This window comes from Myotis lucifugus, unplaced genomic scaffold, assembly GCF_000147115.1.
Source record: "Myotis lucifugus unplaced genomic scaffold, Myoluc2.0 scaffold_21, whole genome shotgun sequence".
Taxonomy (NCBI): Eukaryota; Metazoa; Chordata; class Mammalia; order Chiroptera; family Vespertilionidae; genus Myotis; species Myotis lucifugus.
Window position 1 is genome coordinate 1148726 of NW_005871069.1, and position 15732 is coordinate 1164457.

The following is a 15732-nucleotide window of genomic DNA, read 5'->3' on the forward strand; positions in this document are numbered from 1 at the left end:
ATAAAGAGTCTGACTGCTTAACAGATGGCCCTCCTTTCCCTCTCACCTTCTAGATGACGGCCCGGCTCCTCCCGCACCCTTTCATCACCGGATTGTAACAGCCAAACAGACGGCAGTCAACAGTCTCTATACTGTGAGCAGAACAGAAATTTTAGGAGGGTAAGTCATGCTCTATCTTAACACACTTTCAACAACAAAAAAGAGAACTTTCAAAGATCCGGAGGGTTTCTAAATATTTGCCAGTCTGGACCTGAGAATCAGAAATGTCATCAACAAACATTTTAAGAGATTTTAAGCATCACTGATGCCAGAGAGGTAGATGTGGGGGACTAAATTCCACATTAATTATCCACTTTGCTTCCCGTGTTGCATTGTCTGAGAGGAGAGCGCCACTGTGAGTCACCAGAAGGTCGAGAAGCTGTCCAAAGTGTGAAAACTGAGAAACAAACTGTGGAAATGAGTGAACACTGTGTATTTCTTGCAGCGTGTGTTAAATCATTTTGATCCTTGCTGTTGGTTTTCCATTTATGTTGTATTGTATTAATTACTCTTCTCCATTTCAATCAATTACTTTCTTCACTGAATAACTTGTTGGAAGGACATCTAATTGCACAGTCTCTTCCTGAAGAAGAGAGAATGGAGTCCATCGGGGACCCGCGATCATTACTCTTTCCTTCCTCTTCTACTTCAGTCACAATCCCCTATGATATCTTGTTATTTAAAGCCTAAATTCTAAAATTTACTACCATTAACATATCTATATAAAATAAGAAGAGGAAAATGGAAAATTTGTACAAGTACATACAAAATTTACTTAACTGCACACTGGAAAATATCCATGGCTACTATAATGCATGTTACTGTGACTGGCCATTGGGGGTATGGTTGACATTTGTAAAGTCCCTTCTTGCTCTTCCCGTTCTGTTTGTTTGTTTTTTCCCTCTACCACACAGAACCACCTGAACTTTTCCTCCTCAGCAGCCTGTTCCTGGAGAACTCCCCTCGGGACTGTGAGGATGGGCTGAGGGAGGAGCAGGGGTTCTGAAACACAAGTAGGTGCCATGGAGCCTGCAGCAGCTTGCCTAGGTCTTCAGTGGCAAGCTAGCAACTGTTTCTCTAAAGGAGAGGAATTATTTGGCAGAAGAATCTTTGAAACAATCCCCAGGGCTGTGTTCCTGGTGAAAGCTGTCAATGGCTCCTTGAGAAGTTCATTGGATCTTCTTGGTTGTACTGCAACCCACACCAGCTGCTGGTCATCTACTGTCTGGGCTCCACTCAAAACTGGCTGCCAGACCTCACTTGGCAAATAAGTTAGAGGACCAAAGTCAAGTGTGTATTGTTGCCTCAAAGTGCAAAGAGATAATCAATGGCTGTATCTCCTTTTCGGTAAATAGAGTAAATAGAGGTTCCAGATGCAGAAATTTATTTTTCACTTTTAGCAAAGGATCACTGGGCACCGCCCCCCTCTGCCCCCCCCCCCCCCCGCCAATGCCGGCGGTGGCAGGCTCCTGAATTTTCCTGGGGTTCATCTCCCAACCTGTGGCTTCAAGGGTATTTATAATACCAACTCAGCATATTCAGCTAGCATGAGTTTATCAGTGTGGTGGGCCAGCAGGAATACTGGGAGGCGGCCTCACCATTCAAGGCACTTGCAGAATAAATCATGTGAAAGTTGAAGTAGTTCTGAGGTTAAAAGTGATGTGGCACCTCTGCTGAGCCAGGCAGTCCTGGGGGCTTTTGCTGGGGAAGGAGAAAAAAAAATTTCCTAATCAGCAGCCACTTAGAATTCAAGTTATCACTTTGCTGTTTATGGACCCATCTGCTTCTGCCCTGGGTTGCGTAGCTGAGCTGCATGGGGTGTGGTGGTAGTCATCACCCTCCCTCTTTCGGTTGTTGCCAAGACCCTCACCTCTGCAGGCCTCTAAGAGTGCAGTGACATTAGGCTCCCAATGCTGTTAGGGAAGTTTCCTTGTGGCCCCTGCTGTGAGAGCCATTATTGCACAGGCAGGCACTGGGGTTCTGTCTGTTTTACTAAATCAGGAATCACAGCAAGCAAGTCAGACTGGAAAATTGTTCATGAGGGTGCATTTCTGTCTGTGATTACCTTTGTAAGAAGCTGTCTTACAAAGTGTATATACATTTATCTGGTATATCCAAGCTAAAGTGTCAAAAAGCTCAGAGATGCTGCCCTGGCTGGCGTGGCTCAGTAGTTGAGCATCAACCTATGAACCAGGAGGTCATGGTTCGATTACTGATCAGGGCACATGCCTAGGTTGTGTGCTTGATCATCCCCAGTAGGGGGCATGCAGGAAGCAGCCAATCATTGATTCTCTCTCATCATTGATGTTTCTCTCTCCCTCTCCCTTCCTCTATGAAATAAATGAAAATATACATTTTAAAAAAGCTCAGAGATGATTATGTATATGTGTTTATATGTAATATTGTTATTACTTATTTATTTATATGCATTTCCAAAAACAACGATGTGCCTTTTCACAACTTGTATTGTTCACATACTTACAAAGCCTAGCTTATTATATTTCTACTAGAGGCCTGGTGCATGAAATTCGTGCACAGGTGGGGTCCCTAGGTCTGGCCGGGGATCAGGACCTATCGGGGCCATCTTGCCCAGTCCCTTTTGGGGCAGGGCTGGACCGGGCCTGCCGACTGCTGGACAGGGCCTGCGGGACAAGGGGAGGTACCACAGAAGGTTTGCCAGCTGGGGGTAGGGACTGGGGGAGGTGTGAGAGCACACTGACCACCAGGGGGAAGCTCCTACTTTGAGCATCTGCCCCCTGGTGGTCAGTGCGTGTCATAGCGACTGGTCGACCAGTCGTTCTGGTCATTTGGTTGTAATAGTTGCTTAGGCTTTTATATATATAGATGTATTCAGAACAATTCTAATTTCTTCATAACAGAGGTTCTCAAATTTTAGGGTGCATATGAATTACTCAAGAAATGTTGTGAAATGCATATTCTGGGGCCTCATCCCCGATTCCTGTTTCAGTAGGTCTGGGGTAGAGCTGGGAAACATGTATTTCTACCCCCAGAAGATTCTAATCCAGTGACCCACAGACCACCCCTTGACACTATTGTAGAAGTTTATTGGCTACAGTAGATGCACTAACAGGTTTGCTCATTCAAACTCAAAAGGAGAAATGCCTGGGGCAACTGCCTCATCTACTTGGCAGTGACTAAAGCCAGATTCTGGTGGGGACAGAGCCCCAAGCTGCACCTTGTCCTCTTCTTTGGCAGGGGGCGCTTTGGCCAGGTTCACAAGTGTGAAGAGAAAGCAACAGGTCTGAAGCTGGCCGCCAAGATCATCAAGACCAGAGGCCTGAAGGATAAGGTAAAGGCTGTGCCATGTGGGTGTTTCCTTACTGTTACCCTCACTTCACTGAGTGCCTGTCCCTCTTCTCAGGATGAAGTGAAGAATGAGATCACCGTCATGAACCAGCTGGATCACGTGAACCTCATTCAGCTCTACGATGCCTTCGAGTCTAAGAATGACATCGTCCTGGTCATGGAGTAGTATGTGTTCCCTTCTGCTCCCTCTTCCACTCTCCTGCAAAGCTGTGTACACGTGTGGAGAGAGACCCACAGCACCTGTGACCATGGTGCTCTGTCCCATCACAGAAGTTGCTAGATCCATGCTTGATGCTTGGTGTACCACTGGTTCTGATAATCTCATCAGTTTCAGAAAGGACATTACTTAGAAATAGCTATTTCCATATATGATTTGATTAATAAGAAGTAGAAAAGCAACATAGATCTAACGTTATATGTAAGCTATACTGTAACAAATCCAGCTTAAATATTATTCTGGTTGACTTGGAGGAAAGTGATGTTTGAACTACATTTTACTGTCAACCTAATCACTAATATAAAGTTCATGTCAAACTCTTAATAATTAGGGCTAAGAAATTTCCATTTAAAATCAGCTTTCTAAACTTAGTGTTTAGTTAGAAAGTGAATCAGTATTGTGATTCAGTTCATTTTCTCCTCATTTTGGATTTTCTTTATCATTGTTTAATAAGGAACTTTGAATACTAAATATTTATCATCAGCCATATAGATGCACTTTATCACTGATATTAGTCTGAGGAGACCCTGTCTGACCCTCAGTTGGTGTTTAGAATTTCTCTCCCTGCCTTCTTAGAGGCCTCTTTATTTTCCATGTCTGTTAGAAAATGGTAGATGTGGACTTACTCCAGAGCGGCAACCACTGCATGAAAGGGAGTTTGCGACTTTGTAAAACTGATGGTAGGTAAGACAAAGGCATTCAACCTAAGAGTCATCTAACTGAGATAGCAAAGAAGGCAGAGAAAGAACTGTGTGCACACCGTTATTGGAAGAGCTAGAGAAGCTTAAACACCAACCTGTTGCAAGGAAAACATGTTCATGAAGGAATCAAGACTCAGGACTTCACTCCTCTCCCTTCTGCAGTGTGGACGGAGGCGAGCTATTTGATCGGATCATTGACAACAACTACAATCTGACTGAGTTGGACACCATCCTGTTCATCAAGCAGATATGTGAGGGAATACGACACATGCATCAGATGTACATTCTCCATCTGGACCTGAAGGTAGAACATGTTTTGTATTCTGACCTTTCCCCTCGTGTGAATCAGAGGGCCCTGTCAGATACTATATACCAGCTTGGGACACTGAGACTGTGACTTGGTACATATTAAGTAATTAATAAAAATCCAGATTCTTAACCTTACCTTTCCATTTCCAACTTCTGTCACCCACTAATATTTGCATTCTTCTTCTTTAGAGACTACTATTTAGATTCTTGCAACTTGCCTGTGTTAAAGGAATCTACATGGAGATCATTTCTCTAAAAGTTTAGAATTAAAACCACCACCACCATCACCAACATGGTGCCCTTGTTGTGTCCCTGTCATTATGTGTTAAGTAGGTGGGAGGATTTTACTAGGTCAACATACCCTTGTGGTAGCCAAGCTTTCAGCTCTCCAGGAGTCCCCAGCATTCTTCTGAAACTCACTCAGGCAACTCTGGACTTTAGGGCTTTGTTTTTCGACGGGCATGCTAGAGCACTGAGGAGAAACCAATGGCAGGATGGATACAGGGCAGCCAGAAAAGTAGTGAGAAAATGCTGGAATTGCTGGAAAGTTTCTGTAAGCAGTGGGAATTCAAGATGCCTTCCTTTCTTCTCTTATTTGATGACCCTTCCATTTTTGCTTTTGTTTTTATTAATATTTTTTTTCCAAAAGCAGAGTGGGGAGAGGCAAAAAGGGATGGGTGTGATGAATCCAGTGGGTCTAAAGCAGTGTTTTTTTTATTGTTTTATTGCTTACAGTATTACAAAGGGTATTACATATGTGTCCTTTTTTTCCCCCGCCCTTGACTGATTTCAGAGAGAGGAAGGAAAAGGGAGAGAGATAGAAACATCAATGATGAGAGAGAATCATTGGTCGGCTGCCTCCTGCATGCATGTGCCCTCCCTGGGAATCGAACTGTGACCTCCTAGTTCATAGGTTGATGCTCAACCACTGAGCAACACTGTCCAGGCAATGACCCTTCCCTTTTGATTTCTCTCCCATTATGAAGTCCCCAGGTTGTACCCAGTTACAACCAATGAAAGACCCAGGGCCAATAATTGACCAGCTCTGATATTTCGGCTGAGCATCATGAAATGTATGTTCTGTGTGGCACATTTTCTCATTGCCCTATTTACACAGCTTGGCAGTGAGATAAAGTATTCTATGTAACATACCATCTATGGTAAGTCATCAGGGGTTGTAGAAGTAAATACACTTAACTTCCTTAAATAGTTTCCCATGGGCCTCTCTCCTACAACTTGTCTTCCCTCACTGTTTTGATTTATGTGCTCTGCCTCTCCCATTCACAGGGCAGGAGTAAGTGGTATAAAATGGCAAAGTCAAAGGTTAAAAATCATTAGCAAAGCCCTTGGCTATGAGCTGAGTTTGAGAATGCGTATTTTCATGGAGCATTTCAATGAGTATGGATATTCTGCAGATATCCCTAAAGGGCTTTGATTGGCAACTGGAACTAGGACCCGACCTATCATAAGTCAGACAACTCCATATGTGGCTCCATAATGTTGACTGAGGTCTGGCAGTGAGTAACTTTGGCTATAACTTGTATGTAAAGATATTAATAAAGGCAGCAGCTGGACAGGCCATTAAGGACCAGTCATCCTTTCAGAAAGCTCCTTGGAAGGAAAAGGGCCAAAAATATTGAGTGCTTGTCATGTGTAGAGGAGCTTAGAGGTGACATAAGAATGCTCTCCTTTATATTTTTCTCTGTTTTACAAATCTTATTCAATGAATATGCTTTAATTCTATAATTAGAAAAAAATAACTTTTCAAGTGCCCTTGAAACTGCTTCTTTACATTCTGCAAACAATTCTTTTTGTGTCATAGTTGTCTGACAACTGGATAGCTTTATACATGATTGATCAGTTATTTAAGCATAAAACCAAATGTTCTTATATGGTACCCACTTCTCTATAGTTTTTTCTCAGAAACATCTGTTTTAGAGGTATTTTAGAAAAGATCTTCCAAAGACATTATACCTACCCAAATGGACTATGTTATTTCATAAAGTGTTTTCTGAGTTTCTGACCTCATCTGAACCTCCTCTTCACCCAGACAGGATCCCACCTAAAGGATGGGACATGGGATCCTAAGGATTCAATTACTCAGCTCATGCCCCGCCTCCTCCCCGCAGCAATCAGGGAAGAGTTGGGATGGATTAGAGCTCGAGAATCCAGGCAATTTGTTGAAAATTTTCTCTTTTATGGATAACCTTAACTTTAAATTAAATCTCTCATATTTCTCTGACCTAAGCTTTTCTGTCCTAACAAATGTAGGTACAAGTGTAAGACATTCTGTAAACGGTTATAGTGCTACTATCTATGTTTCTCCCTCTTCACCCCAAGACTGTCGGATTAGCAGGGCAAAGTCTTCCCAGAGTCAAACTCCAAGGGAACACTTAGTCAAGGGTGTTAGGCATTGAGACCTAACTCAGCAAAACTTTGGAATTACAGAGAATGAAGAATGAAATGGGGGAAGCCTTCCTTTGACACATGACTTTCTCATATACCAAAACATAAAGGAAAATCTGGAGGTCGGAGCATTCACATTCTACTGCATATTCAGTGTGGCTGTTCAAATGAATCAGGCCATTTCTCTTAGAACTCATAAATCCTTGGGTAAAATATTCCTCCAAGAAGGGAAATTCATACTTCATAATTTTAGGGGGGCAGATGTCAGGTCTGAGACAGCCCCCACAGTGCATTTGGAAAGTACTGAAGCAGTCCCCTTTTCCTTCCCTCATGGAGGCCTCCTGCCTGAACTCACACATCATGGTAAACTGCAGGAGCAGGGGGAGAACAGGCGGGGTAATGCAAGTTTGGCATGGTACCCAAAACCTCGTCTACCACATAATTAAAGGAGAAAATACCCACACAGACAAGCCAGCCCCAAAGTGAAAGGCCTGCTATGTTTTTCCTGAGCATCGTTGTATTTTTAGTCGTGGTTCAAGGACAATTTGAGTGAATGATGGTTGTTTTCATTGCTAATGTGTCTCTTTCTCCTGGCAGCCTGAGAATATCCTGTGTGTGAATCGGGATACTAAACAAATAAAAATTATTGATTTTGGATTGGCCAGAAGGTACGTCTATTTGAACATAGGTGTGTGAATGGAGTTAGGGAGCACGATGAGTGCTCTTTCTTTGTAAAGACAAATCTGATAGATATATCCCTTGGCTTCATACCCTTATTTAGATTTAACTTAACAAAAATTATGTTTCAGCTTTACCTTGCTGACTTCAGGATTTGAAATTTTAGAAGTTTTTACAGTGCATGTAAGAAAAAGATAAACAATGAAAACTCAATACAGTGAAGTTATTAAATTTGAAAACATTAATTTAGAATTTGTAAGAGTTTGTCTTAGTCTTTTATATTTGTTCCATCTGTAATGAGATTTACTTTTTAAAAAGTCATAGTCTAAACAAGATTGCAAAGGGTTCTGGCACATTTAAGGTTCTGAAGGGAACAAAGAATTTACATGCACTTCAACACATTAACAATAAATATAAAATAGGTGTTGTAAATTATTGCATTTAATGTATCCTATATAATAAAAGCCTAATATGCTAAGTGTTCAGTTGTCCAGTCATTCGTTCAATCAATCAAAGCGCAATATGCTAATGATATGCTAAGGCCGCTCAACCGCTCACTATGATGTGCACTGACAACCAGGGGGCAGATGCTCTGACCGGTAGGTTAGCTTGCTGCTGGGGTTCAGCCAATCGGGACTGAGGGAGATGGGCTGGACATGCCATGGAGCCCTCCCGAGGTCCCTCCCTGGCTGGTCAACCTCCTGCGTCCCTCCCTGGCCCCATGTATCGGTGGGGTCCCTTGGTCTGACCTGTGTCCTCTCGCAATCCGGGACCCCTCGGGGGATGTCGGAGAGCCAGTTTTGGCCCCATCCCTCAGGCCAGGCTGAGGGACCTTATTGGTGCACAGGCTTCTAGTTAATTAATAAGGGTTTATTCAATCCATCTATGTGTCAAGAATCATATAAGTTTTTATTTGGTCATATTCTATAATTCAGATGTTCGAATTATTCTGAGTGGCTTTTCTCATAACTGTTTTAGATTATTAGATTATTAAGGTTTTATTGTATGAATTATGACTTAAAACTCTTAGAACTTCTTCACAAGTTTTTGACACTTTAAAGTGATTTCCTTTAAAGTTTATTTATTCTAAATTTGTTGTATGGCTGAAGTCATTTCATTTATAGACTGCATCTGTTCAATTTCCATGATCTTTGATTACCACTCTCCATCTCTCCACTTGTCTTCTAAATTTCAGATACAAACCCAGAGAGAAGCTGAAGGTGAACTTTGGAACCCCAGAGTTTCTTGCCCCTGAAGTCGTGAACTATGATTTTGTTTCCTTTCCCACTGACATGTGGAGCGTGGGGGTCATCGCCTATATGCTGTAAGCAGATCACCAATCTCCCTGACACTTATTCTCAATTATCATGCATATTCTATGAGGTTTTGCTATTTTGAATGAAAGCTCTAATTTAGCTATTTTAAAAATAAATAACACCATGCCATAGTCAACTACTTTCTAGGCTCTGTTGCATGCTGTGGGTGAAAGGAGTAAATTCCTTCCCTGAACATCATCTGAAAAGTAACTGTATGTCTTCTTCATTGGTCATTTCAACTCTTAGGACACCACCCAATGCCTTAAAAATAATTTTTTAAAAAAACCCTTACTCCCAAGAGGTGACACTCCCCATGTTTGCCGTGTGTGTGTGTGACAGGCCATGGGTTGGGGGAGGTAAAAAAGTATATTTTTATGTTTAAATTATGTTTAAATATTAGGTTGTTTGCTTTATTTCATCTTTAAATGATAGACCCACAAAAAGCAATCTATTTATAAGGCTTTGAAGCGGTTGAAAAAAATACTCACTCTGGACCCTGTGTCTTGTAGACTTAGTGGTTTGTCCCCCTTCCTGGGTGATAATGATGCTGAGACCCTGAACAACATCCTGGCCTGCAGGTGGGACTTAGAGGAGGAAGAATTTCAAAACATCTCAGAAGAGGCCAAGGAGTTCATCTCCAAGCTTCTCATTAAGGAGAAAAGGTAACCCCAGTTCATCCAGGGCTCTGGAAGAAGTTGGGGCTGTAGAGTAGCAGTATGTCACCAGGACTATTAGAATTAATGATAGATAACTACTGAATTCCCTTTGTGAAGTTGCTGATGCCTGCACCAAGTTGTAAATAGGAAACGTTGATGCTCTTGACCCAATTTACTGAAATATGGGACTGCTTTGGTCATGAGGTTTGAGTGGAGCTGCAAAAACTCCCGTCTTTGCCTTTTGAAGTAAGGCTCTTGCACTAAAGGGCGCTCGCTGGGCCTCAGTGACTCACCCTCAAAATGAAGGTTTTGGGATGAGTTATTTCCATGATGCCTTTCACATTTACGAAGCACGAATACAGCTCTCTGTAGCTGAACACTTAACTATTATTTCATTTGAGAACCTACAATGGGCCAGACTGTGCCAGGACATTATCTCTTTCAACCCCCACCCAATTCCATGAGGTGGAAATTATCATTACTGCTTTATGGATAAGACTCTCAGGAGTTTGCCCAAGATCATACAGCTAGTAAGTGGTAGAATTTATAATCAAACACAAGCCTACCTTCCCCCAAGGCCAGTCACTTAACTGTTATGTACTCCATGGCCTTCTATTTCCTGCCATGCTGAAACAACATTCGTGTAAGTTTCAGTTGGTGAAGAAGAGTAGGCTGGCCTTTTAGAACAATGGACAGGGGAAGGACATTGCCATTACCCTGCAATCACAGTTTTAAATGGTTTTATATCTAAAACATAGTACAGTAGGTAGTTTTTAAGATTCTCAGGGCCAACAATACTTGCTTTATTGTTTCTTTATATTTTTGGCTTTTAAGTTATTAATAAGCATGACTGTGAACCAATACATGGGAGGAAGCAGTGGAGGGGCTGGTAACACACAGCATGGGAAAGGGTCTGGCACAGTGCCTGCCACACAGGAGGCTCTTTTCCTGAAGCAAGTAAGTAATTACCTACAGTTTGCCAGGGAATGTGTCTTGGGCATTGAGGGCAGATGTATAAAGCCCAGCCCCTGCCTTTAGGTAACTCATGATCTAATAGAAGAGATAGGTATTAAAAAAATAATGCGATGTGACTAATGCAAAGATAGAGCGTATTGACAAGGGCCAGAGCTGAGTCATAAAGGGGAGGAGGACTTGGCCAGGCTGGGGTCTCTAATGAACAGGCACCAGCTTTATCTTGAATGGAAAGGCACATTCATGGAAAGCTGATGTTATTATCAGTATTTGTAACACTTAATGCCAAGCAGTGAATAGAGGGAAAACATCAACTCTATCAAATCTTTGATAGATAAGAAATACGAATTTACTGAGAACCTATTTAGAGATTAGTGAGTTTTCACTTAATGTTGTCCATAGGAAACTTGGACATTTGGAAACTTGACTTTAAGTGAAATGACATATACCGAAACCAATTTTACCATGGGCTAATTGATTCAAACAAGAGTTCAATTCCTATGGCATATTTCTGGTCACAAAAGCACCAACAAACTTCTAAATAATGACCCAAAACACCAAAAAATGAAGGTGAGCTAATATATTAAGAAAGATTAATTAAAAACAAGGTCATGCCCTACTTATTTTAGTTCAGGCTTGAAAGTGGCTCAGGGCAAAGGTGAAACCCATGCTGGACAGGATGCCCTTCCATTGCAGGGCACAGTAGACACCCCACATTCGCTCAGACGGGACAGTGCAGACACTCCAATGCATGCAGGTGCACATCTCTGGGTTGTGGGAGGAAACCGGAGTGTCCGGAGGAAACCCTTGCAGATAGGACAGAGTACACATGCCACAGACAGTGGCCCCAGCTGATTGATTTTTTCCTCATCAACGTATAAGGAAATGACATTGAACTAAATGCCATTATTCAAGGACCTGTTGTATCCATTTACCTGTCCTCTGGTTTGATCACATGGAGATCCTGAGGTGCGTGGCTACTATCACCATCATGTTATCACTGAGAGCAGTGAAGCAGTCAGGGCTCCTCAGGGCAGATTCTGAGCCAGGCCTGTTGCACTTCAGCCCCAGGCCCTGCCGCTCTCTTTGTCTGCAGGTTGCATTAACACTGAAGGAGCAGCAGTTACATGTTTGGGCAGAATGACAACTAGTTAAGTATTCATGTCAATATTTGATGAAACTAAGGCCAACGTTAAATATCACCATCACAGAATATAAAATACTCTCTCCCAATACTTACATTAACTTTCCACCTATTTCTATACTTAACTCTTCAAAACTTTTTAATTAAAAAGTTAGTAATACATATAATTAAATAGTTTTAATACATCAATTGCTTTTGCAATCATCAAGAATTATTGTAGCATGTTGTCCTTACAATAATAGACATAGGTTTTTTCTTCAACTGACTGAGAGCTCAGTTTATGAAGCTCAGACAGTACATCAAGAATATAATATCCTCTCTCTATATAAAAGCCCAATATACAAAGATAATTTTTGTATCTATTATAAACTGCCTGCAGCCCCTCCCCCTGCCGGCCTTGCCCGATTTGCCCCAGTTGGGGTGGGCCGGCCGGAACCCACCCGTGCACGAATTCATGCACTGGGCCTCTAGTCTACTTATATTTGAAAGTAGATGTTCAGTTATTAACAAGAACTTGAAGTTTCCTTGCTTTGTCTTCCCCATGTTATTACCCTGGTTGAATTAGATAGTAACCTACACGACACTGACAATTCCAGAGCCGTCAGAATGGCCTGGGAACTTCACAGTCTGCATCCAGTCTCCCAAAGGCAGTGGCCAGAGCTGAGCTTGAACGGCAGGTGCAGGCCTCATCAGGCGTGTTCCCACTAATAACCTTCTGAATTTCCCTTTAGCTGGCGAATAAGTGCAAGTGAGGCTCTCAAGCATCCTTGGTTGTCAGACCACAAGCTCCACTTGAGACTCAAAACACAGGTAACTAAGGCTCTTCTTTGTTTGGCCTCAGTTTGTTGATGATCAGATGCTTGAAGCATTTTAGCCTTAAGAGAGGTTCTTTTTAATTCCTTTTCTCATAGCCTTCAAGTCTATGCTAATGTTAAATTGATTAAAATGCTTTTATTGAGCAGTTTGTGTTTTTAAAATAAATGTTAATTGTGTTATATTTATTATTAAATCTTTGTATCTATTATAAACTATGCTATGCATATATACTTAAACACACAAACACACATACACACATATAGCCTAGGTCAAATGAACATATAATGTTTGGGAGACTATATCAATGTATGTTATGTCTCCTTAAAACAGAACTCAGAATTTCTAACTTCTATGCTTACCTGGTTTAGTCTTCTTTGGCACCAAAAACTATAATACTCAGCTTGGTGCAGATATTAATGTAAGTATATGTGAAGGATACTCTTACCAGAGACGAAATGAAGATGACAGAAGGATTTATTGAGAATAATTGAGCCCACATCCTGCAATAACTTCTTGTAATAAATTCCTTATCTACTCTCATGGCGTAATTACCATTTATGTTCCGACTCTCCCATCAGTCCCTTCAGCACAGATTTGTTTCCTGAACTTCAGGTACAGAATCCACGCGTGTACTGACATTTCCACTTGGATCTTCTCCTAAATTGAACTCATCTCCCTGCACCTCACCTCATCCCCAACCCCTCCCAGAGTGACCCCACTTAATAGCCTTAAAGGACATCTTCATTTTTCTCTCTTTCTTCCTCAATCCCCTCATTTCATGCTTAATTTATCCCCAAGTTCTGCACATTATTTCCCTTAGTTACTTCTGGAATCTGTCTCCTCTCCATCCGCATGGTTATTCTGGTCCAGGTCAACCCTCACCTGAATGACCATGATAGCCTCCTCGAGACTATCTCCAAGTCACTGTGGATTATGCAAATGACATGGGAGCAGATGTGTAGCATTTAAATAACTTTACTAAACATTTAGAATGTTCAACTGAACAAGATACATTCAGCGCAATCAGCAGTCTAAGTCTTCGGGCTCACTGAGGGTAGGTGTGACGCGAGCATCTGGCCCCTGGGTAGCATGAGTCTGACACACTTTCACTTCCCCGATCTCTGCTCCTTGTCCTCCCCGCTCCCTGGGGTTCGGAATGGAGCTTTTCCACTGACCAGCAAACCTTGGAATGACTATGCTTCAGGTACTCATTTTTTCCACGTTCAGTTTTTATTGAAATTAGCTTTGCTTCTAAATTCAGCATCAGTACTCAATTTTATTTGTGTCTGAATATACCTTTCCTTGATAATTGGTACTGATGGCAAGTAAAAATAGACATATTACCTATTCGGTACCTTACTCAGACTACATAAACTGCTTATTAGGGTTACCAACCTATTTTGGGCCAATTTTCCACCAATGTATTTTTATCCAAGCTTATTGGTGTCTAAATACACTTTGACGTGGTAGGACAATATGGAAACCACAGCGGATAATTAATGACATTATACAGTTTGGAAAGTATTTAAAAATATTTTTTAAATGATGTAACAGCAACAAAATCACCTTTTTGTTATTCTATCTGCTGGTACCTAACGTGGATAGATATTTCAAGAATGGTGAGAATTAAAAAAATTCCATTGGATAAAGCTAGTTCATTATCATAAAAATTATAGTTATATGGCATTGTTCCTGGCAATGTTCTAACTGCTATACAAATATTAACTCATTTAATCCTCACACCAATCCTCTGGAACAGGCACTGTTCTCCTCAGTGTGTGGATGAGGAAGCTGAAGAGACAGCGTAAGCTTTCCTTATGACCCAACCATCCATATATAACCCATCCTGCATCAGACACAGCTCTCTGTGGGGAGGAACAAAGCATTCCCAAACTACAAGTCTATTAGAACTCAACCAACACCTACTACAGACAGTAAATGCTTTGGAGCTGAAGGAAGGAAAACTGAATAAATGTGACCTGTTTCCTTTTCTCCCAGTGCCTTCTACCTTCCTTCCCAGTCCCAGCACTACTCCCTTAGCACATGCTCTTCTTCCAATTCACCGAGCTAATAAAATAACCCATGAGCCTATATTCAACCTCCATTGGCTCTCTTCGCTAATTCACCAATCATGATTTCTTTCATTACAACTCTGATCAAACAGTCTTCAAGTGCTCCCCATTGTGCACAGCAGGCACAGCCAACAGTCCAGGCCTGTTCCAAAACGCCCGACCTCGGGTCCAGTCTTGTCTCCACTCCTCACTCTAGATCAGCTCAAATCATGGCGATTGTCTAAGGCCTATTTTAAATGCCACCTCCTTTAAGATGGCTCTTCTCAACCCCCAATTGGAGGTGCTTTCTCTGTCTTCCTGAGCCTCTCTTGTAGCACTTGACTCTTGTCCGCTGGATTTGAAAACTTTTGGACGAAGCAGTTTCTGTGTCCAGCGCGTCTTTGTTGTCACTGCAACCCAAGTCTCAGTCCTGACTCTCATGCTTTGTCCAAGTGAATGTGTCCAAGGAGGTTTTGACAGCACACACACGTGTGAAACTCAGGTGTTGTTAGGTGCTGAGCTCTTTGTTCCTGATTCGAAGGGAGGGTAGTGATGACAGGAGCTCCAGGGCAGAGTGGGGTTGCGCCTGAGCTGGACTCATCGTATCTGTCAGAGGATCATTAGCAACAAGGTTTCAAGAACTTTCTACTCAGTAGAAAATAATTGACTCAGGTGTTTACATAAGTCAGGAACTGATGCAAGAAGTTCTTATCCTTCCTCAAATGTCTTTGGGTTTTCCTAGGAGAAGAATTGCTGCTCTGACGCTCAGGACCTTGTGACCCAATAGTCTTCAGAAGAGGCCCATTTGGAAGGTTGGTCTCGGTGCTGAGCTGTGTGCAGTCCTTTTCCTGAAGAGCTGTGTGCAGTCCTTAGGAGAAATCCAGTGTTTGTTGCATTATGTGGGAAGCAGAGGGGTGTTTTGGTTGAGATGGGGTGGGGGACAAAGATTGCAGTATTTGCACCCTGACTGCCATTTTCTATCTGAGAAACCTCAGTTTACTGGTTTGTGAGTTGGGGATAGTCTTACTTCCTAAGCTTCTAAGTGGCTCCACTGAGATATTCCAAACAACATCTCGAGACCAGTGCCTGGCACATAGTAG

General features: G+C 42.0%; 1 protein-coding gene across 1 annotated transcript in view; it reads left to right on the plus strand.

The window, feature by feature from the left end:
- MYLK4 (myosin light chain kinase family member 4) overlaps positions 1-15419 on the plus strand; it is an 80677-nt gene extending 65258 nt beyond the window's left edge. The window contains exons 3-10 of the mRNA XM_023751368.1: positions 54-159; positions 3256-3531; positions 4447-4588; positions 7597-7667; positions 8873-9001; positions 9503-9655; positions 12497-12575; positions 15375-15419. Coding sequence (XP_023607136.1) covers positions 54-159; positions 3256-3531; positions 4447-4588; positions 7597-7667; positions 8873-9001; positions 9503-9655; positions 12497-12575; positions 15375-15419 — 1001 coding nt within the window. The remainder of the gene's footprint in view (positions 1-53; positions 160-3255; positions 3532-4446; positions 4589-7596; positions 7668-8872; positions 9002-9502; positions 9656-12496; positions 12576-15374) is intronic.
- The last annotated feature ends 313 nt before the right edge of the window (positions 15420-15732 follow it).